This window comes from Rhamphochromis sp. 'chilingali' (assembly GCF_963969265.1).
Source record: "Rhamphochromis sp. 'chilingali' genome assembly, chromosome: 18".
Classification (NCBI taxonomy): Eukaryota; Metazoa; Chordata; class Actinopteri; order Cichliformes; family Cichlidae; genus Rhamphochromis; species Rhamphochromis sp. 'chilingali'.
The window spans coordinates 7362405-7384433 of NC_137945.1; the positions used below are offsets into that span (position 1 = coordinate 7362405).

At 41.3% G+C, this 22029-nt stretch overlaps 1 protein-coding gene across 3 annotated transcripts in view; it reads left to right on the top strand.

Moving 5' to 3' along the window:
* The first annotated feature begins 4155 nt into the window (after window positions 1-4155).
* The window catches only part of drosha (drosha ribonuclease III), a 137710-nt gene continuing 119836 nt past the window's right edge, over window positions 4156-22029 (top strand). Inside the window, exons 1-10 of one of the 3 annotated variants that reach the window (XM_080865861.1) lie at window positions 4176-4212; window positions 4315-4354; window positions 6642-7470; window positions 7546-7614; window positions 9028-9328; window positions 12793-12934; window positions 14174-14334; window positions 17793-17873; window positions 19775-19861; window positions 19999-20085. In XM_080865861.1, coding sequence (XP_080721987.1) covers window positions 6644-7470; window positions 7546-7614; window positions 9028-9328; window positions 12793-12934; window positions 14174-14334; window positions 17793-17873; window positions 19775-19861; window positions 19999-20085 — 1755 coding nt within the window. In that variant the 5' untranslated portion in view covers window positions 4176-4212; window positions 4315-4354; window positions 6642-6643. Of the gene's footprint in view, window positions 4355-6641; window positions 7471-7545; window positions 7615-9027; window positions 9329-12792; window positions 12935-14173; window positions 14335-17792; window positions 17874-19774; window positions 19862-19998; window positions 20086-22029 lie in introns of all 3 variants that reach the window. The other 2 variants (XM_080865862.1, XM_080865863.1) reach the window with 2 other exon arrangements.

The window sequence follows — 22029 nt, forward strand, 5'->3', positions numbered from 1 at the left end:
GTGTGTGTGTGTGTGTGTGTGTGTGTGTGTGTGTGTGTGTGTGTGTGTGTGTGTGTAGTAAAACTGTGTAAATTAGTAAAAACAAAGTTTACCTGAGGAGAAGGCATCCCACACAGTCTAGCAGCAAATGCAAAATCCCCTTTTTCTGTGATTTTATGAGTGAAAAATATGTATGAAAACATGTCAGACAGGGTGGTTGTGTTGCAGCTTCCTGCAGATGAAGAAAATCTGCTTTTGTATTTTAAAGAAAGGAGAGTGAAGCTGGAGAAAGGCAGAGAATATTAATGCCGCCTGAGGCAGCCTGAAGTGAATCTGAATGGAGCTCTGCTGACCATCAGACACCTCAGAGGAAAACCAAGAAGGCTGGTGAAAATGTCCTCCTCTCCCTTTAATGTCTCTGTCTCTTTCATCTCTGCCACGTATGGTGAGGTTACGTGAGGTCGCTTGAAGGACAATCCACTCGACAATATGAACGTATGATGATTTTTAGCTTATATTTTCTTTAGCTTTTTGGGCCATTTTTTTGTGATAATTGCAGTCAGACAGTCAAGTCTAGGCTTCAGTTTTGGTGAGTGAAATTCTATTTTATTAGTTCATATCTTAGCACTAGCATCTCCAGCCCAGCCTCCTGTCCTTTTGTCATTGCCACTGTCTCCAAACCATCCATCACAGCAGGTCTCACTACCATCTGACAAATATTTCTTATCCCTTTCACTTCTGTTGAAAAACTACTTCTGACACTCGTCTCCACCCTCCCTGCACTCTCTTCTTCATGTTACTTCTGCACAGTCCGTTGTTTTGAATGGTTGACCTCTGGTATTTAAACTCTTCCACTTTCTCTACCCCTCCTCCTCTTCACTGTCTTCCTCTCATTCACATACATGTATTCTCTCTTACTGACTTTCATTCTTCCACCTGCTCCCTACTCTCACTACAAATCACAGTGTTGTCTGGAAACATCATACTCCACAGAGACTCCTGCCTGACCTCATCTGTCACCCTATCCATCATCACTGCAAACAAGAAGGGGCTCAGAGTCGCTCCCTGATGTAATCCCACCTCCACCTTGAACCCATCTGTCACTCCTATCCATTTATACCATCAAATAGTTTAATAATGAAGTTTTCATTCATAAGGTTCTGTCTAGAAAAAAAAGTTGACCAAAATTCTAATATTTTGAAATGCACTGTCTGAAGCCATCGGGTGACATCGCGGCAGCTACGTCCATCTTTTATACTGTGTATTCCTGTTACTTTATAGGTGTTTGTGTTGTGCAAACAGTTTAGACACTGGCAATCTGCAGGTGTATTTGCATACTAGTAGCAGCTACTGCTATATTTCTAAAAGCATGTGCACACATGTGCACACATGCAACCCAAAATGAGGGGAATTTTTAATACATCTTTAAAACTTGTTTCAGTTTCAGGTTTCAGCAGATTTGAGTAACCTGGCTGCAGATATTTGCTCCCTTTTTGCCATGAGAGCACTGGCGAGGCGGACATCATCACTGGATTTTGAGAGATGAGGTCTCTCTGGCTCAGAGCTGAAGCTGAACTGATTAAATACTGAGATGCTACTATTTCCACGACTGATTCGGTGCTGTTATATTATAATCATTTTAAAAATACAAAGTAATAATCCTGGCTTTGCCCTGTGGACTTGTGGAAGTTTGGAGGATGGTTTTTCACATTTTTTCTAGTATTTCAGAAGTAAAGAAAATATTTACCTGTCTGTCCAACCAGCATTCTTGAGTTGTTTTTTTACATTGGATCCCCCATGCTAGGTGATTAGTGGTCAGAGCAGAATGTGCGTGTTTCCTCTTAACAAGCTGTGTGGGTTTGTACACCTTCACCTTGTTCTTTCACATTAATTCACATAGCAACAGGCTGTCCATAAAATCACAGCAGAGGTCACAGCAACGTTATTGCGCAGGGAGGTTAACAAGTAGGCTGTGACCCTTGTATTCAGCCCAACATCTCCAGAGACACACTGAGATCAATACAGAGCACCAGTTTAAGAGGCTTCTCTCAGAACAATACACGAGAAGTTCAACTGGCTGAGGCCAGATTGTCCCTCAGGTTCTTTAAGTGTAGAAGAACAGACTGACCGTAAGAAATAAATGTACGATGATACACTGCAGACTCAGTCATTCATTCTGGAAAGAAAACAGGTTTCCATGGTAATGTTTCCCGAAGTTATTGCAATGAAATTTCAGGGGGGGAAAGAAACCCTCTGCTGCCCTCTAGGGGAGTTAAAGCAAAAGTACATGGGAATAAATGTAAAGATGGCCCTGCTTTCTTTATTTCACAAAAAAGAAGCTGTGGTAAACAGGATCAGAATCGGGGTCACATTTAGTAGCCAAAGAAAGCAAAGACACATACATCCTTTCCTGATGTACAGTAGAAACAAGATGAAGCACCATGAAACATGGAGCACATTAAAGAAACATCTATAAAGAGAGCATCAGCCTGCATTTACCAGTAATCATGTTCACAAGTTAAAGCCCCCATAAAAATTACAAAATACACCAACCTGTCCCTGTTTACATGTACTAGTGCATCTCTAAAGACTGAAAATCAAGGTCCATGACTCTGGAGGAAGAGTTGGAAGCCAGAGAATGGATCCAATGTGTTTGAAGGTGATGGTCTGGGGATCCTCATCATCAGCTGGTGTTGGTAGCAGTTGGTTCACCCTTTTTAATCAAGTCCAAAGTCAACTTGTCTACTAGAGGATTTTAGAGCACTTCCCATTGCTGGCAGGCTTCATGAAGATTTTGTTTTTCCAGCAGGACTTAGCACCCTCCCACCGACCCAAACCTACTACCAAATATTTTACTGCTCATGGTTTTACTGCCCTTTACTGGCCAGCCAACTCTCCCGACCTGATCTCCACAGATAATATGAGAAGCATAGTCAAGAGGAAGATGAGAAACATCAAAATAGAGATGAGCTGAAGGCACCTATCAAAGCAACATAATAATAATTTCGTTTTTGGCTTATCTTGGGAAACATTCAAATCTTTTATAATAATCAGGCAGGCTGGTCTGAGTATTTCAGAGAAATCATCAAAGAAAATGGTCCAAGAAAGAGAAAATGTCCAGTGAGTGGGTGTTCTCTGATTGAAAATGCCTTGTTGATGCCAGATTTCATTATGACCAGTTTCTAGATGACAGGAAGCCAACAGTAACTCAAATAACCACTTCTTACAACGAAGCTAGGCAGAAGAGCACCTCTGAATACACAAAACTGTATTCAAAACTGAACAGCAGGAGATTGGAAACAAAAAAAAGTTGTCTTGTGATTCAGATCTGACTTTGACATAAACATCATAAAAACACTGATCATTCCTGCCTTGTATCAACAGTTCATGCTACTGCTGGTAGTGTATGGGGATAATATCTTGGCACACTGTAAACCTAGCTGAGCATTCTATGAGTAATGATGCTGACCATGTCCATCCCTGTATGACCGCAGTGTAGCCATTTTGTGATGGCTGCTTCCTGTAGGATAACTTATCGTGTCACAAAACTCAAATAATATCAAACTGGTTTCTTGAACAAGGACAATGAGTTCACTGTACCCAAATGGTCTCAATCCAATAGAGCACTTTTGGGACTTGGTGTGAATAGATCACGGATGTGTAGCTGGTAAATCTGAAGCAACTGTGTGATGCTATGGACCAAAATCTCTGAGAAATGTTTTCAGAACTTTGTTGAATCAATGCCATGAAGAATTAAACCAGTTCTCATTAGTTAGTAGCAATGTGTACTTAGTGATGTGTGTGTATTTTCTGTTCATGATCAATGTTTAAATGGTATATATATTTAGTAGGCTGTATGTGGGCCATGAGCTAAAAATGATGGCCTAGACTTTGTGCCTATTTAAAGGCAAGACTGGGTCTAGCAGACATAGTTCAGGTTTAAATTACGCACCACACACGTTTCCTAAAAGTAATCTCATTTTGTGTCGCAAGCATAAATGTTAATTTTATAAGCCACAGACAGACCAAGTCTAAGTCTCGAAATGGTTCTAAAATGCGAAAAACGTATTTATTCATTAATTTATTTGTGTGCTACCACGACGCCGTTAGGAACCCACCAAAACTATAAAGTTCTATTGGACAACCCCAAATCCATGAATTCGATTGGTTCATCTGTGTCCGTCTCCTTAAACGTCCCGACCTGAAACACGGGCACCTCGAAAGCGTGACCAGGTAGCTAGCCGTATTGCATAGCTTCTACTAACAAATATTTAAAATATAATAATAACAATATAGTACCAACATTTAGAATTTCTGGATTTTTTTGACCAACAGGAATGACACACTTTTGTTGTTAGCCCTCCTCGATTTGAAGGTAACTTCATACATCCTGACACGATGCTGTTGCTGCTAACTTGCTAACATTACCGTCTATCCAACCTTAGCATAGGATAATAATGCTCTTAAATTAGAGTATTCGCTTCTCCTTTAACCTTTACGTTACGCCGGCTGCTGCTGGTTATTTTCTGCGTTTTATGTTTGTATTGGTTAGGTGGAGTTCGTAATTGCAAGTAGCTCGTTTAACGGTGCTCAGCTGTGAAAACCTTTACTATCTCTTAGCCTTTATTTGGCTTTTTATAAGACGCTAACGCTATTTTAAGTTTCAAAATCATTATATCAAGCTCAGAGTTCCGTATATGTACAACAATATTAGATTTCAATATACGCATTTGCGTCGATTAACACATTAGGGGAATAAAGTGCTGGTCACAAATCTACGACTTTCGTTTGTCCGTCCAGAGATTGAGCTTGAGCGAGATTGTTCATGTAGAGAAAGGGCAATTTAAAAACAACCATTGTGTGACAGTGTATTTGATGCACCGACCCAACCTTTACTAAGCTTTTCTGATTGCTGATCCAATACTAGTGTTAAATGAATCATCACAATATTAAAGAAACTGCGAACCCGTCCTTATTTCCAGGCAGCATTAGGCTGGGCTCGAACTCTTTCCTAACTCTCTCCAATAAGCAGGAAAAAAACCTTCTAAGAATATTAATGAACGGAAGCGATATTTATTAATGAAATAATACGTAACACGAGGATCACGATACCATGAAAAAATAGCGAGGTAATATCTTATTTGTTTTTACCAGTATTATCTTTCCTGTGAAGCAAACTGGCCAAAAGAGACCCTCCCCAATGAGTAGTTTGCTCTTACAGGATGCATCACATTAATAATAATAATAATAATAATAATAAAATAATTACAGCAATCGAGCTGTTTGGGAACTTTAAATGGAAAGAATTTCTTTTTAACGTCCATCTGCAGCCTGACATCAGCCACCCTCGCTCTTTCTAGCCGAGAGACTTGCAGCATTTAGAGGGAAGTGTAAAGAAGAACTCGTGCACTAAATTAATTATAGTTTTAGACACAAATGATTTTGTAATATAGATTTATAATATAAAATATAACTCTACTTATAAGTTGGCGTTCTTATAGTTTAGCAGCTTATGCAGTAAATAAATTACAGTCCTGCACGGAAATTTTGGCAGTGCACAGTTTTTTGTTTGTGTCACTTCAGTTTTTATTTAGATTCTTTTTTGCATGTTTCTGTGATTTGGGAAAGAACAAAAACACGCGTTTCATATGTTTCAGTGACTTTTATTGGCAACAAAATCAAATTGATGCAAAAAAAATGTAAACTGTTGAACCACCTTCTTCATAACTTCTGGATTTCTCTGTGGCATGTTGGATATCGGCTTATGAGCCAAATCCTGACTGATGGCATTTCCTGCCTTATCAATGCTTGAACTTGAAAGTTTTTTTTGGGCTTCTGCTTTTCCGCCCATGATGAGTAAAGACTGACTAAAACTGTCTTTAAGAAAAACATCTTCTTCCATTGATCCAGAAGCAGTTTGGTGCTCCATGTCACTAGGCTAAATTGATGAGGGCTTGGAGATCATGAATTTACCATTTTGGGTCCATGACCATGAAACTCTCCATACTGTAATCTGATCGAGAATCTGGGGCTAGTCCTGTTCTTTAAACAAATCTGATTTATTTGCCAATCAAAGTATTTAAAACTAATGACAATACTAATGACTGTTTTTCACTTTATCAAAGAGATCTAAAAAAAAAGAAATAAATCTAAATAATCAAAATAAAAAACTGACTTGTCAAAGTGTGCAACACAAATGTTGTGCTGAAACTTCTGGCCGTCACTACACTTTGTGAGCCAATACTAGTGGCCAATAAAAGTCTGATTTTCTGGTCTGATGTTTATTTTGGGCGGAACAAATGTTTTTTTTGAATACTTAAATTTGAAAAAGTCCAATGGTTCCCGAAAGCATCAACTCTGTGCTTTTTCAGTGATCTTCGGGGTCGTTACACTAATCCCAGGCAGGGATACGATACTACTACTAATAAAAGTGCAGAGTCGCTGCTTTCAGGAACCACTGGAATTATTTCAATTGAGCAAATAGTTCAGGAGTTACACATGTTTGAAACAACCTGTCTGACGCCAGCGACAGGTTAGGCTTTAGAGGCTGAAACCTGTGAGTGGAAACTAAAGCTTTCATGTCAGTCGATTGATTTTCAGATGTGTCTCATTCGCAGGTGGATGTCAGTTGTGTTGACCCGATTGTCTTCTTTTGTCCACAGCCATGTCTTTCCATCAGGATCGTGGGGGTCCCCGGGGAGGAGTGCCTCCTGGCCAGCACGGTGCCAACCAGAACTACAGACCCACCAACATAAGGCCGCCCCCTCCCCAGCCTCCAGTTCCTTCCTACCGTTACGATTCGCAGACTGCCCCCTACATGCCTCCACACCCTGACTTCATGCAGTATCCACCACCAGTTCAATCCCAAACTTCCAATTCTCTTAACCAGTGCCCAGTGCGCCCACCTTTCTCGAAGCCCCCCACCCGACAAGGCTTCCCTGAACCGCCACCTAACTTTCCACCTCCTCCCTTACCCGGCTCCGCAGGTGGTCCCGCTCCAAGGGCGCAGGTGTCTGCTCAAAATGCCTACCACCCTTACATGATGCCTCCTGTGCCCCCACCGCCGCTACCACACCCCCCAATGCCTCCCCCCATGGCCTCTCAATCAATGAACTACCACGCTCCGTACTCCATGAACTACCCCCATCCTCCTCACCCTCCATTCCCTCCTCCTACCTTCAGCTCCAGCTACACCCAAAGCAACACCCAGTTTCAAGCAGACCACAGCATCAGGCATGGGGGGCAGTACAAGTACGAGAAGCCCATGGACAGCAGGAGGTCCCCAGAAAGAGGGTATCGGCACGATGATCACAGGCGGAAGTGCTTTGGCTATGGAGGCCACGGCGACAGGCACAAAATGGAATTTCCTGGAGAGAGGAAGGACCGCGGGAGAAGTCCAGACAGGCGCAGCAGGCAAGAGGGTGGGCGGTATAGGTCTGAATACGACAGAGGCCGGACTCCCCCCAGACACAGGAGCAGGGATCGCAGCAGGTACACAGACGACGCTCTGCCAAATGAAATCAATCAGTGAAATGATTTCCTTTTAACTGCTCTGTCTGTTCACAGAGAGCGGTATCGGCACAGAGACAGTCGGAGATCCCAGTCACCCGACAGGCACAGAAAGAGGCCTCGAAGGTACACGTGTTGCTTTGTTTGGCTTAATGCAGCTGTTGTGAAATAGTACTCATCGATAAACCTTTTAAATCTGTAATAGACAAAGTTTAAGGTCACAAAGAAAAATCCTTGGTTTTGAAAGAAAAGCATTCATAGTTGTTTTTTAACCAGCATTTCACACATCAGTACAGAAGATGTTTTCAGATTATATAGAGAGAAGAAATTATGCTTTTTCTTTCCTTGAATCATAGAAAAAAATCTCTGCCATTGCTTTACTTCCTGTTTTGACTGCAACAAACGTTTTATTACTCCAGCACTGTTTGAGAGTGTCCTGAAGGTGTTTATTGATTTGAAAACATGTTTCACATTTTTAAAATGTGCCATGGCGGCTCTTTTTTTGCTTCTCATCCGTAAACACTCTGCATACTCTTTCACGTGATTCACTTTATTTTGAAAAGTCTCTACAGGATCTTGAGCTTTATTGTGAAAGGTTTATGTAGAAAATAAACAAGCAGACACGCATGGTGTTACCCTCGTTGTTGCTAACCACAACGCATAAAAACAGGCGCTTGTCCGTCCGTAGTGTGGTTATATTAAATATAAGATAAAGAGAGAACTTTAAGAAATTAATATAGCCACTACAGTGACCTTTAAAACGATGAAAAAATATTGCCGTAAACAGTTTATTTTGCGACACCACAAAACAAATGATTGCGTAAAATGAAACGATAGACGTTTTTATATCGTCATCTGATACATATCGTTATATCGAACAGCCCTACCTAAGATTTCAAAGCAAGAGACTGTGCACAAGAGAGGTGAAGGAAGGGCTGAGTGGATAGAGGTGATTTGCAACAGAAGGATGGCAGCAAAAGTAAAGGGGAGTTTTACAAGATGACAAAAAGACAGAGGAGCAGAGCTGAAGATGCTCAGATTATCATTGGGAGTGACCAGAATAGACAGGATTAGAAATGAGTGTATCAGAGGGACCGCTCGGGTTGAGCGGTTTGGAGGCTCACAGGGTTTGGACTTGTGCAGAGGAGGGAAAGTGGATGTACTGGACAAAGGATGTTGAAGATGGAGCTGTCAAGCAGGAGGAAAAGAGACAGACCTCAGTAAAGATTCATGGATATCTACTTTAAATCAAAGTCATGATACCTAAGATCAAAACCTGAAGGCACCATACTGGTAATGAATCATGTCAAAAAACCTCTGTGGCAGAAAAAACTGGTTTCTTGAGCAGTGGCTCTATTTAGACAGAGGTCATTTTTCAAGCAAAGGAAAGTAGTATCATACAAACAGTTTAACTTATTAATTTCTTGCCGTTTTCTAGTATTAATATATTTTCTTTGATATAATGAGCAAGTGTAAACATGAGACCTCAACTCAGATTTATCCTCATGTCTCATGTTGACTTTTCCTTTTCGTATGTAGCCGGTCAACGAGCAGAGACAGGAAACGTGGTCGCTGGGAGGAGGAGAGGGACAGGAGGTCAGAGAGCTCCTCGGGGCTGAGCAGAGAGCGCAGCTTCTCCGCCATAAGGAGCAGAGACTCTGATGAAGCCTTCAGCGACAGAGACCGAGAGCGGGAGAGAGAGAGGGAACGGGACAGGGAGCGAGAAAAAGTGAAGGAGAAGGGCGATGACGAGAAAGAAGAGGAAGACCTGCTGAAACCTGCCTGGATTCGGTGCACCCACGCAGAGAACTACTATTCCAATGACCCCATGGACCAAGTGGTACTGTTATCTTTCTTTTTTCATAAAGCTAACATTTGCTAAATTCCTGATTTGTAACTCTAACAATATATTTGTCTTTCTTGCCTGAACAAGGGGACAGTAGTTCAGTGGTTATATTACATTCTTAAAAGGAAACTTTGTGAATCTTCTTTCTGCCATTACACTAATTTTGTTTGCAGTGGTGTTAAAGAATAGCTTTTGAAAGATGTGCCCACCCCAAGTAGGCTTGCAACAGACTAATAACAAGAAACCAGAGCAAAAGGAGTACCATAAATTATAAATACTTAAGAAATAATTTGACCTGCTGTCCTTTCTAAGCTTTAGAAACCAGTTCAATAAGCTTATCAACACCAAAACTATTAAATACCCATTTTATTCTGTCATCATTGCCACACCATCCATCTGTCTATTTTCTGTTGGTTGGACCATAGGGTCTAAGCAGTCTAAGCAGATAAGCTCAGCCCTTCTCCCCACTGGCCACCTCCTCATGTTCAGACCGAGCAAGCCGTTTCCCTCTGGTTCATACTGTTCCCAGTAGAAAAAGGTAGTCCCCAGTTGCAGCACTTTCCAGCACCCCACCCAGTGTCTTTAAGAAGGCCGGCTTCCCTGGACGTTTGTTCACAGCATACACGAGGGTAAACCCACAGTTTCTCACTGAGGACGACTACAGACTGGAACAGAGTCCAGCCCCTTTCCAGAGGACCTGTTCCATAGCTCAAGCTGTCCATTGAAGTGAGTCAGACTATATCTAGCCGGTATCTCTAAACCTCACGCACTAAGGCTGAGTCAAACAAATGATGAACGCACAGAGATGTGGTGCAGAATATGCCATGAAAATCCCACTCTAGCGGACAAAAACAGTGCCTTTCATATGTACGCTAACGCTTGTTGCAACTTCTTATCTGGTGCGCGTCTTTTATTTTGACAGCGAATGCTCACCTGCGGACCACTTATGTGCACCCCTGCATATATCGATACATTCCATATCCTCTTGAAGACCCAACATAGCAGAACATTTATGAACACCTAACAAAAGCGTGCATATCTGTAGTTATGCACTTACATGTGTTGTGAGTAAATAAAGTACCATAGATCTTTATGTATTTTTACTTCGTATATTTACTTGTGATATTTTTTGGATTGGTGGCTTTGTAGCAGTATGTTTTTCAGTCAGTCAGTTAAGCTGACACTCAAATAACATCTTATTGCCACTTTTTCTTCTTTTAGCAAATCCTTCTCAAATGCTTTTCTGAAGTCTTTGGATCTTGTAGATACTGACACCTACTTTTTCTCCTCTCTCCTCGCTGACCTTTATCCGTAGTCTCTAATGCTTGGTGGCCTCAGCTCCTTTCTCTCCCCACATATTACACATTCTGGCAGACACTTGACCTGTCCTTAAAGGAAAACTGAAGTGATATTAAATGTCAAGCGGGAACCCAACTTTACTTGTAAGCATCCTTCACAAACAGATTTAGCTCTCCTGTGTCTCTGTTATGACAGAGAGGATGTTACCTTTGGGTGTCAATTACTGTAGCTGTGCCAGATGTGTGTAGAACTGCACTTACACTGTGATTACACTTCACAGTGGTCCAAGCTTTGTAATAATTTAAGATACATTTCTATTGGAAAGCAGATCATTTTCTCTTTTAAAGGCATAAGTATGTTTTGCAGTTTTGTTTGTGACATTGTTATACCACCTAACTTCACATTTTGTCTTGATCAATAGACTGTTAGTGTGAGTATATTAAAGAAACTCAAATATAGTTGTGCTTAAGTTTTAAAAAGTCAGTGTGCATCCTGGAGGCCTGTGGGTTTGAGACTGACCGTGTAATCCCAGAATCCTCCTGATTAGAGTCCAGCTGGGGTTCTTTGTTGCATGTCATCCCCTCTGGCTCAGTCCTCATTTCCTCTTTGCTCAGAACCGTCTCCAGTGAAAGCATAAAAAAACACACAAAAGTAAACATAGTTTTAGTTCTGGCAGCCCACAAAATCAAGCTCAGCTACAATCCCACCAGACCAGCTCATCTCATCTCAATGCCAACCTTCATCAGCTGGTGCATCCTGTCAGCATGTCTTGTATAGAGTGCACAGTCTAAAATTCAACTGACAGAATAGTCTGATATTTCTATGTGATTTTATTATATTTTTAATAATAAAAAGGTTTCCTTCCATCAGTTGTCATTGTTCTCCTACAACTTTACATCCATCTGCACATCCATCCATTTTCTGCTGTTTCTGAGGGTTTGGGTTGTGGGGGCAGGAGTCTGAGTAAGATGCCCAGGCCTTCTTCTTCCCAGCCACCTCCTCCATCTTTTCTGGGCAATATTGCGGCATTTTTAAGCCAGCATAGAGATGTGATTCTCCAGTGTGTCCTGGGTCTGCCCCAAAACACCTACACTGGGAGGTCCTCAGTGGGCGTTTACATCAAATGGCCAAACTGGCTCCTTTCAATGTGGAGCACTAGCAGTTCTACTTCAAGCCCTTCAGCCTGTCTCTATGGCAGGAGCAGACACACATGGAGAAAGCTCGTGTCCACCGCTTATTCCCATAATCTCATTCTTTTGGTCTCTATCTAAAGCTCTTGGCTATAGGCGAGAGTAAAATGTAGAATTTTAACCGATAGCTTTCACGGCCTGCTCTCTTTTCAATACAACAAACCAATACCTCAACTTGGGGCAGCAGTTCCACACTTTTCCAGTTGAGAACCATGATCTCAGACTTGGAGGTCCTAATTCTCATCCCGTCTGCTCTACACTTGGCTACAGTCTGTTACAGTATGAAGTGGAGGTCTACTCACAATGATGCCAATAGAACCACATCATCTACAAAACAGGGCAAATGATCCAGAGACCACCAGACAGCATTTCATATGAACTGGCCCATTGGTATAATATTTAATGGAAAGATATCACCCCAACCGGTTGCGGCAGATGTCCACCCCTCCCTGAGCCTGGTTTTGCCCACTGTCACCAAAGTGCTTGCTCATAGGGGGTCATATGATGGGTTTTTCTCTGTATGTATTATTGTAGGACCTACCTTACAATATAAAGCGACTTGAGGCGACTGATGTTGTGATTTAGCGCTGTATAAATAGTTTACAGTATAAACAGTCAGTGTATCAGTATAAAATATACAGGAATACTTGTATGACTACCACCCCAACCTCAGTTCTTTTAGATTCGGTTGCTTGAGGGTTAATTAGAGATGCATTATCTTAGGCTTCACTTAAGAGTGGGAGCTACATGAGGCATACTGCACTATAAATAATAATAATAATCAATGAGCACAGGAGGAAATTATAATTTTCTTTCGACTAAAGTGGCTCTGACTGAAATATCCATTAAATATTAAAATGTTAGTTTGACTAAAAGATCCTGGAATCCTTTCTCAGTCTACAACTTTTCCATTTAACTTTCAGCAGTTGAACAAACTTGGCTTGTTGCATTTGAACTGCTGTATTTCAGGGAGACTCTACAGTGGTGGGAACGAGTAAACTGCGTGATCTGTACGAGCGCTTTGAGGAAGAGCTGGGAAACAGACAGGAGCGAGCCAAGGCTGCTCGACCCAAATGGGAGCCGCCCAAGACCAAACTGGACGAGGACCCAGGTTAGTTGTGCTATTTTTATATTTTAGCTTTAACCTCAGTCTTTAAACTTAATTCTGTAAAGGAGACCTATTATGCTCATTTCAAGCTCCACATTTTGTTCTGATTGGCTGCCCTTTGTCAGAGGAAGATTTGAACAGCAAGTAGGCGGGGCTTATTTACCTGAGATGGCCATATAAGGAATTTCCTATCTAAATGACATCATATAGGGCCAAGAGTATAAAAAAACTTGCTGAAACTGAGTGTTTAGAGCCATCTAAGACAGAGAATTTTACATACACTGCCCTCATCATTTGTAACTGGCAATGTTTAATATCTGCTGTTGTGACTGTATGTATGTATGATCGTCTTTAAATAAACCCTTGGCCTGCACATACTTGTGTTACCAAATAAAAGCCATCAGCTAAAACATCTGTTGACAACCTTTTTTATTGATATGGGGAAAAAAAGCTTGCTATCTTCTCAGCAGTGCATTGGGGCGAGACAGAGATTAAGTTATGTTTCTGATTTTATCTGCAGGGCTGTCAGCCCGATTGTCTATTTCACCAGCGCAATAATATAAATCTCACTCAGGGAGATCCAATTTGCTAAATATGCTGCTCTGGGCGCCGACTTCACAATCAAACACTCGAGTTAAAGTGCTGATAAGAATTAAAGACTCTGCTTAGCTAAGGGCCACAAACCATTCAGCAGAATGGTAATTATAATCCTCATTTTGGTTTGAGGTTTGTTTTCGGTGAGGGAGAATGACAAGTGAGAGAGGAGGAGAGAAAACACAAGTGCCAGATGTCAACTTTGGCAAGTGCACCCTGCTTTTAATCTCACGGATGCATTAAAGACTGCAACTGGCATGAAAATTGGAAATTGTTATGAACAACAGTGTTTAGACAACGAAACCACCACAGTTAGCTGTTAGTCATGCTAAACTCTATTTGTTTGCATAATGAAAGATTAAGCAAGTGCAAATTGGGTAACAGATCTTAAGGTTTGCTGTGTCATCTACACAGCCAGGGTGAGTATTCCTCCTCAAGAGTTGGCAGAGCCCGAGCGCGCAGTTTTAAAGCATTTTGACAGATTACTTTACTTTACTTTGACTCTGCCTTGTGAGTGTAATACTTTGCGAGGGCACAGCTGAGCAGAGGAGCTTAACCACTCGACCAGCTCCGGCTCGCCGAATTAGTTTTAATCGTTAGCCGCGTAGCATTCACATGATTAAAGACCTTCTTGCACTGTGGTTTCAGATGACAGCAGCAGCGACTCAGACTGTGAGTCAGAAGGCGAAGGAACCACCTGCTCCAGCAGCTCTGACTCAGAGGTTTTTGATGTCATCGCTGAGATCAAAAGGAAGAAAGCTCACCCCGACCGGCTGCACGAGGAGCTCTGGTACAATGACCCCGGGGAGGTTAGTGTGTCTTAACAAAAGGATGCCGAGGATAGATTGTTCTATCTTCTGTGTATACCTCTTGAATTCATGCCCGACAAAGTATTAAATCATACGGAATATCTCAATCTGAAAGCATTCCTGAAATACTGGAAGACATACTGTCGATGTGAGAACGATAAGGCAGCTGCACAGACAGGCTGAAACCTTTAACCAAAACATTTGGTTTTTTGACAACAGCTGACTTTATATTCATTTTTGAATCAATGATTTTAAAAGTTAAAGTAAATCAATCAAATAACATTTTTTTTACACGTGCACTACAGCCCAGAACTTTCAAAGACATCACCCCGCAGAGAAACAAGTGAGAATGCAGATGTCCCCTGCAGCCAGAACAGACATTAAATGGTCCTTAACCTGCCAGCTCTCTAGATCAAAGTCCTTGTGATTTATGCCTATGTGATAACTGATGATGTTAACTCTCCTGCCCCCCTGTACTCTCTACCCAGGAAGAACCCTCTCCAAAACCAAACAGACTATTTCCAGCGCTTAGATGTAATCTGATGTGCTGGCTCCTGCTGTGCAATGTGAAATTGACTTGATACTGGCCCTGCATTTTGAATAAAAGCAGGAAAACTGCAGAGACCTCACTTTGCGTTAGACCAGAGACATTATAAGAAAAGCACTCAAGTAATCCTGAATTAAAACCTCAAGCAGAATTTTGCATCAGCAAAATATGACTTTGCAATCTCAGTTTTTTTTTAATCTGTCAGATTTAACTAAGTCTACACATACGTTTATGTATGTCTCACTTAACGAAATAAATTCATCAGACAACATAAATAATATATTATATTTTTTAGGAAATAACAGTAATTTCGTTTTAACATCACACTTCCATATTTTAGTTACTAAATGTGTGAATTACTAAGTTATTATTGGTGTTTTTCCTCCATTTAACTGGTATTTATTTATATAAAAAGATTGAATATCCAATCCATGAGCCATCATCACAATACTCAGAGGTCAGACTCCACCTGGTTTTGATCTTGGCCTTCATTGATCTCAGTGACATACTTTTATGTGTGTTTCGACCAGTTGTCATAATCCGTGCACAGACATCGAAGCATGTCAAACACCTGCCAAACCACTGTTTTTATGGTGCGGTAACACTAGGTGTCTCCAACAACACATTTTCCTGACACATGCACTCGCAGTTCCACACAGGCTGGACCCGTTTTGCTTGTAGAAGTCTTTAAATTCTTTGTGGCATAAATTCAACAAGGTGCTCAAAACATTCCTCAGATTTTGATCTATATTTACAAGATGGCATCACACAGTTGCTGCAGAGTTTTTGGTGGCACATGCGTGATGTGAAACCCCCATTCCACCACAGCTCTATTAGATGGAGATCTGGTGACTGTGGAGGGCATTTGAGTACACTGTTGTTTTCAAGAAACCAGTTTGAGAGGATCTCAGCTTTGTGACATGACACATTATGTTGCTGAAAGCAGCCATAAGAAGGTGGGTACACTGTGGTCATCATGGGATACCAAGAAAATATCCCACACACTAGTACACCACCACCACCCTGAACTGAAACAAGGGAAGATGGATCCATGCTTTCCTGTTTCATTCAATTTAGAACCGTCCAAATGTTGCAGCAGAAATTGAGATTCATCGGGCTAGACAGACTCATCAAAGTTAGACAACAGTCTTCTGTTGTCTAACTTTGATGAGTCTGTATGAATTGTAGCCTTAGTTTCCTGTTCGTCGCTGACAGGAGCGGGGCACCTGGTGTGGGCTTCTGCTGCTGTAGCCCATCTGCTTCAAGGTTCGACATGTGCTCTTCTGAAAACGTTGGTTAAAAGGAGGCGTTATTTAAGTTACTGATGTACTCTTGTCAACTCACTGAGCTGCTGCTCAGTGGATAGTTTGTCTGTTGAGACCATTCTCTGTAAACACTGTAGGTGGTCGTGTAGGTAAATCCCAGTAGATGCGCAGTTTCTGAAATACTTGGACCAGCCTGCCTTTTCTTCCTCATTCTGGTGGCTGGTTTGAACTTCACCGGAGGATCTTGACCATGTCTTAATGCCTAAGTGCACTGAGTTGCTGCCATCTCACTGGCTCACTAGGTGTTTGCATAACAAGCAGTAGAACAGTTATGCTCTACTGCTTGTAACCTTCTCACAGGTAACTTTATATACCATATAAAGTTACCTGTGAGAGTATATACTAGTTTTAAGACAGTAGATAAACTGCTGTCCAGTAAAGCCTGACTTATTTCTGCCACGTGTATTACAACAGCATGGCTCTGTAATCAAAGAGTAGAAGAAGAACGAGTAGAAGAAAGCTTGTCAAAAAGGCTGTAGGGCATCCATATGATCATTGCAGTCCAGTATTCATCTGTGTTAGATCCACATAGGTAAAATAAATACTGACTTTAAATAATCCAATAAAGAAGAAAGAAACCGTACCAGCTATGCTGTTGGAACTGAGGATAATCTGCACATTACTTAACTCCACAACAGACTTCAAACTCGATAAGACTGCAAAAAACATTTGAAAAAAGCAGAATGTAAGAGTTGATTGTTGTGGCCATAAATATCTAGTGTAGCTACAGTAAGGACTCCATTTCTTCCCTGTTGGCTTCTAAAGTCTTTTTGTAAATATCTGAAACCACTAACAGCACATACAACCAAAGTCCTTCTATAAAGAAGTCTTCAAACTCAGCAGCCAGCAGAGCCTCTGGGCATTTATTTTGAAGCGGCTGTCTACATAAATGTGAAAAGAGCCATAACTTTTATTTCAGTGGGACATAAAAAAACAGATATATAGACTCACCAGCCAAATCTAACAATCTGCTTTTCCACCTGCAGGTTGGACTTCTAGTATCCACAGAAAGAGTAACACAATCCTACAGCTTCATTAGTGGCTCAATCCAGGCACCAGAGCACTGAACAATGCCACGCTAATTCATGTTTTGAATACACCTAGCTACATCTTTACTGCAAGGGAAATTACTGATGTGTGAATAAGCCTGCCACCAACCACTTGAAACTGCCGTGACCCTCGTGTCAATGGAACGTGGTTGGTTCACAGGTTTCCTGGTTTGGGTCTTTATTGGCTTTTTGGTTGCGGTGACAGGACAGCCGACTTTCACATTTTAGGTATTCTGGGTATTGTTGTCTCGTCTCTGTCAGTTGCACGCTTCCTCTTTCTGCTTTGAATAAATGTCATTTCCACTTGATGGAAAGACGGTGTGTAATAAAGTTATAGGCCAGCAGTTTTATTGTGAGGATATGTATTGCGGAGACAGTGTCACAAAGTGAAGTTTAAAAAGTCAAAACTTCAAACTGCAGCAAAGAAATAAAGGTCAGGAGTCTGCAGTTTAGAGATGTAAAATGTTGAGCAGCCCCTGTGTTATACATGGCAAGTGAAGCAGTTCTGTCTGATTTACGTATTTTCTTTCTGTCCAGATGAATGATGGTCCCCTGTGTAAGTGCAGTGCCAAGGCCAGACGTACAGGGATCCGCCACAGCATCTACCCGGGGGAAGAGGTATGACACGCCATGAATAAATCACCCTTTCATAACCTTGAAGTTGTGCCACGCGGGGGCAAGGGCATTATTTTAGTCAGGCTAAAAGCATTTTCTATACAGAGGCCATCTTCTATTGTGTTAAAGGCGCGATAAGTGAGACAGAAGCATCTTAAAGAACAAAAGGATATTGCATTTCAGGAAAATTTGACTGGGGAGTTGCGTCCGAGTGATTCATCAGCTATTTTTCCACACACTGAGATAAATTTTCTTTTATGACTCACTTTCTTACTTTGCTGTGTTTTGGAACTATAACTCCCACCAGCCGCGTGCTCATCTAACAAGTAAAATGCATTTTATCTACAAAAAGCTCAGTCGTTCAGTTTCTTTTGCCTTTATGCCCAGTAGGAAATGATCAAACTCTGGGATTGTTTAATGAATCCTTAATGACTTTATTAACCAATGATAGGTACGTTAAATAGTGGTAAATGTGCATCATCCTCCAGACAAAGGCGGGTAAATGTCTGCTCCATACTCACTTGTTTGGGGATGTATATTTGATTGATTGATTGATTGATTTTTTTTTTTTTTTAGTAATATTTTCTGTCTTAAAAATCTGCCTTGAGTTAATTAGTGCGTTAATTTCTTGTTGCTCTTTGTTGACCTGGAAGTTGTTAGTCAATTATTTGTTTTAATAAGTTTCTAATGTGTATTGACTTTATAATTATGCTCATTATAGGATGCCAATTAAGCTTTTACTCATCACTCATGCCAGCAGTTTGTCTTCATAATAACCTCTGCAAACATGCTTTGCTCTTCACTTACTTCTGCACTTAACAAGATGCCTCTGCGTGACTGCATTCATCTGCAGAAGGGAACAGCAATGCCCCCCCCCCTTTTTTTTTTTTTTTTTTTTCCAGTCGGCTCAACCAGCTAATGAGTGAAATCCTATAAAAAGTCCATTAGCAGAACAATCCACTGTATATGCTTAAGTAATTTCTCAAGAAAACTGGAAAATATGTTGCAGTTTAACCTTCATAATTAGAACATTTTGATGCCTTTTTCGCTCTAAATCGGTATAAATTGAATGTTTTTTGGCTTGATTATAAAGGACCAAGAAGGTGAATGACAGATTGGAATTAAAATACTTTAAAAGTAGACTGAAAAGATGGAATTAGCCACTGTGGCTAATCGCTGTTTTGGTCAGTGTTGTATTCATTAAAGCAGCGGTCCCCAAACTTTTTTGCGCCATGGACCGGTTTGTCAGACAATATTTAAGGTGTAAATACAACAAAGTAAAATGATGCGGCCAAGACAAAAACTGTGGTATTTTGTAAATATAATAATAAATACAAATTCACTGTGTAATTGTGTAACTTTATTAGCAGCGTTCTCCTGAAATGCGCCAACAACAATGAGAGTAACATCCTCCTCTCTGCCCCTTAATGCTCTCTGGTCGCTATGGTGACGTGTAAATATTTCTTTCAAAATAAAACACACAACTATAACACAGGAAAAGACCCAGGGTAACAGAGTTAACCATAAAAACCCTGAAAACCATATATTTCACACACGAGCCTCGCGGCCCGGTACCAAATAACTCACAGACCGGTACCGGTCCATGGCCCAGGGGTTGGGAACCGCTGCATAAAGAATTGTTGTTGTTGTTGTTGTTGTTGTTATAATTGTTGTTGTTGTTATTGTTAGCCAGCCTCAAGTGGCCATTTGAGGAACTGCATTTTTTGACACTTTGATGTTCGCATCACCGTTAAAGTTGCTGTCCTATGAGTCTATAAAGGAAAAAAGGGAGTTTCAGTTCATTCATGATTTGTACCTCTTACATTTACTTAAATTCGCTCATAAATGTCGAGCACAGAGGAACACCTCGTTGTCAAATATTGACTTTTTAAAATCTTTTCCAGCCTGTGAAACGGTGCCGTCCAATGAACAACAACGCTGGCAAACTGTTCCACTACAGGATCACTGTGTCACCTCCCACCAACTTCCTGGTATAACTTAAAATAAACAACTAGGTTGAATACATGCTAACACATTGTTCTGATTGTTTATATTCACAGCACTCTACCTAAACTGCAGCGCTGTGTTTGCGTGCTCGTGAGACTGTTCTTGTTCTTTTCTGTTCCAGACCGACAGGCCGACAGTGATTGAGTACGATGACCACGAGTACCTGTTTGAAGGCTTCTCTCTCTTCTCCCACACTCCTCTCACTAACGTAAGCCTGCTTTGAATTGTTAGCAGCTCGGGCGGTAAGCCATGAATTTTCCACCACAGCACTCTCAGGTTTTTGACAGTAACAGTGGGTGTCAGTGTAAAGTCATTTTTCTCAGTTATGCTGTTGTGTTTTATAGTTTCTATTTTTATTTATTTACTTGTTCGGAGTCGGCAGTTCCTTTTGCGTTGAGCTTTTCGGAGGCGAGTGTCACACTGGGTTTACTCTATTTTGTTTGTAAGTGTCATGTTAAGCATCACAAAGGTGAAGTATAAGTGTACTGGGTTGGTTACGACTTCCTCATTGACATTTCACCTCGGGGGAGTCTTTTTCTGCACAAATGCTTGATATAGTGTGTTATTCATAGATATGTGCAGCTTCACTAATGACTTAAAGGCCAAAAGGTTGTCTGGTAGAAACAGGATACACAAACCTAAATGCTAAAGTGTTTTTTGTGGATTGTTTCTTTCATTGGTGATATTTTAGGGCTTTTTTTTGGAAACTCATTACTAGGATCCTGCTCATTAACCTTAGGGTTGCAAGAGGTATTCACATATACATAAATCTTGCACATCAGTTACCTTGCAGCTACATGAGGTCGAAAACAACAAGAGGAAAAGGAACCACATGTGTAATCTCTGTATATAAAGTCCAGTCACTGAAGTCCATGCAGTTAGAAAACAAAAACACATAAGGGATTTGGGGAAAAATAGCACCTGAGTTTGTGCCATCGTGTAACGGTACATGAAAATACAACGGGTTTTTTTTCCCCACACCATCTCAATCTTCCCTCATTTCCCCACCTTGCACACCTGATGTGGCTGCATGCAGGGTTTTGCCTTCTTTCACAAAACGAAATGATGTATTAAAGCAGTTGAAAGGTCACTGCTTTAATACATTTGAAGAGATCCAGCGCACATCATTGTGCAAGCAGTCACAATGGAGCTTCCAGAAAGCGATTTAAAAATAGCAGGAAACCCTGGAAGCATGTCAGCGCCACACAAGGAGACTTTGTTCAAGGGGACATCAGCCAAATTAAAATCGGGCATTAGTTTTGATTTATATGGGTGGAGCTGCAGAAGTTTGCAATAGCAAACTGATAGAGTACCCTTCTTAATACATTTTTCTTATTTTTTTTTTTTTATTCCCTTTTCCCTCTTACGTGTGAGCCTGCCTGCTCGAAAGCCTGCGGTTTAAAAAGCCCAGGCCCACGATCAGTTGTGCAGCTCAGTCAGATCTAGATTGCCTGTGATGGGACACTCTCAACCTTCTACGTGTCTGTTGAGGCAACACATCATTTTTTCGTATTTTCAGCATTTAAGTGGACCATCCCTCCTCCTTTTAGCTCCACTCTTGTCAGAAATAACTTCAAATCGACTCTTGGCTTCGGGTCGACTTCTTTGTCGCGTGGACAAAGTGCTCCTCTCTCCCAGGGCTGACCTTGTCACAGAGTCCTCTTGCTCACTTTTGAAGGCCCATCAGTGACTGTCAAACACTAGAGTGGCTGTGATTTGAGAGGAGCCTCTCTTTCTCGCCGTCCCCCAAAGTGGAAGTTTTAAAGAAGAGAGAAATCAGCCGAGGGGATCACCAAACGCCGTTTCTGGAATATTTCCCTCCCCTCTCTACGCATGTGTGTGTTTTTCCTGCACGTTTGAATACTAGAGCACTCTGTCAATATCCCCTCTAGCTTGAAAAGAACCCAGAGGATTAGGCATGATTTGAACTGGATAATTTACGCGGCCCTTGTTAAAAGCTGGGGTAAACTCTTCGTGGCAGTGCGGGGATTAGGAAGCGCAGAGTCTGCTGATATTAGCCCCCTGCTAGTTGGCTGCTGGGATGGGCAAGAATGAAAGTAGCTCCCAGGTTAATCTCTTAAAATGGACCCCTGCGCTCGAACAACAAAGACCGTGTAACTAGGGAGATTAAACACAGAAGAGCAGGCTTATC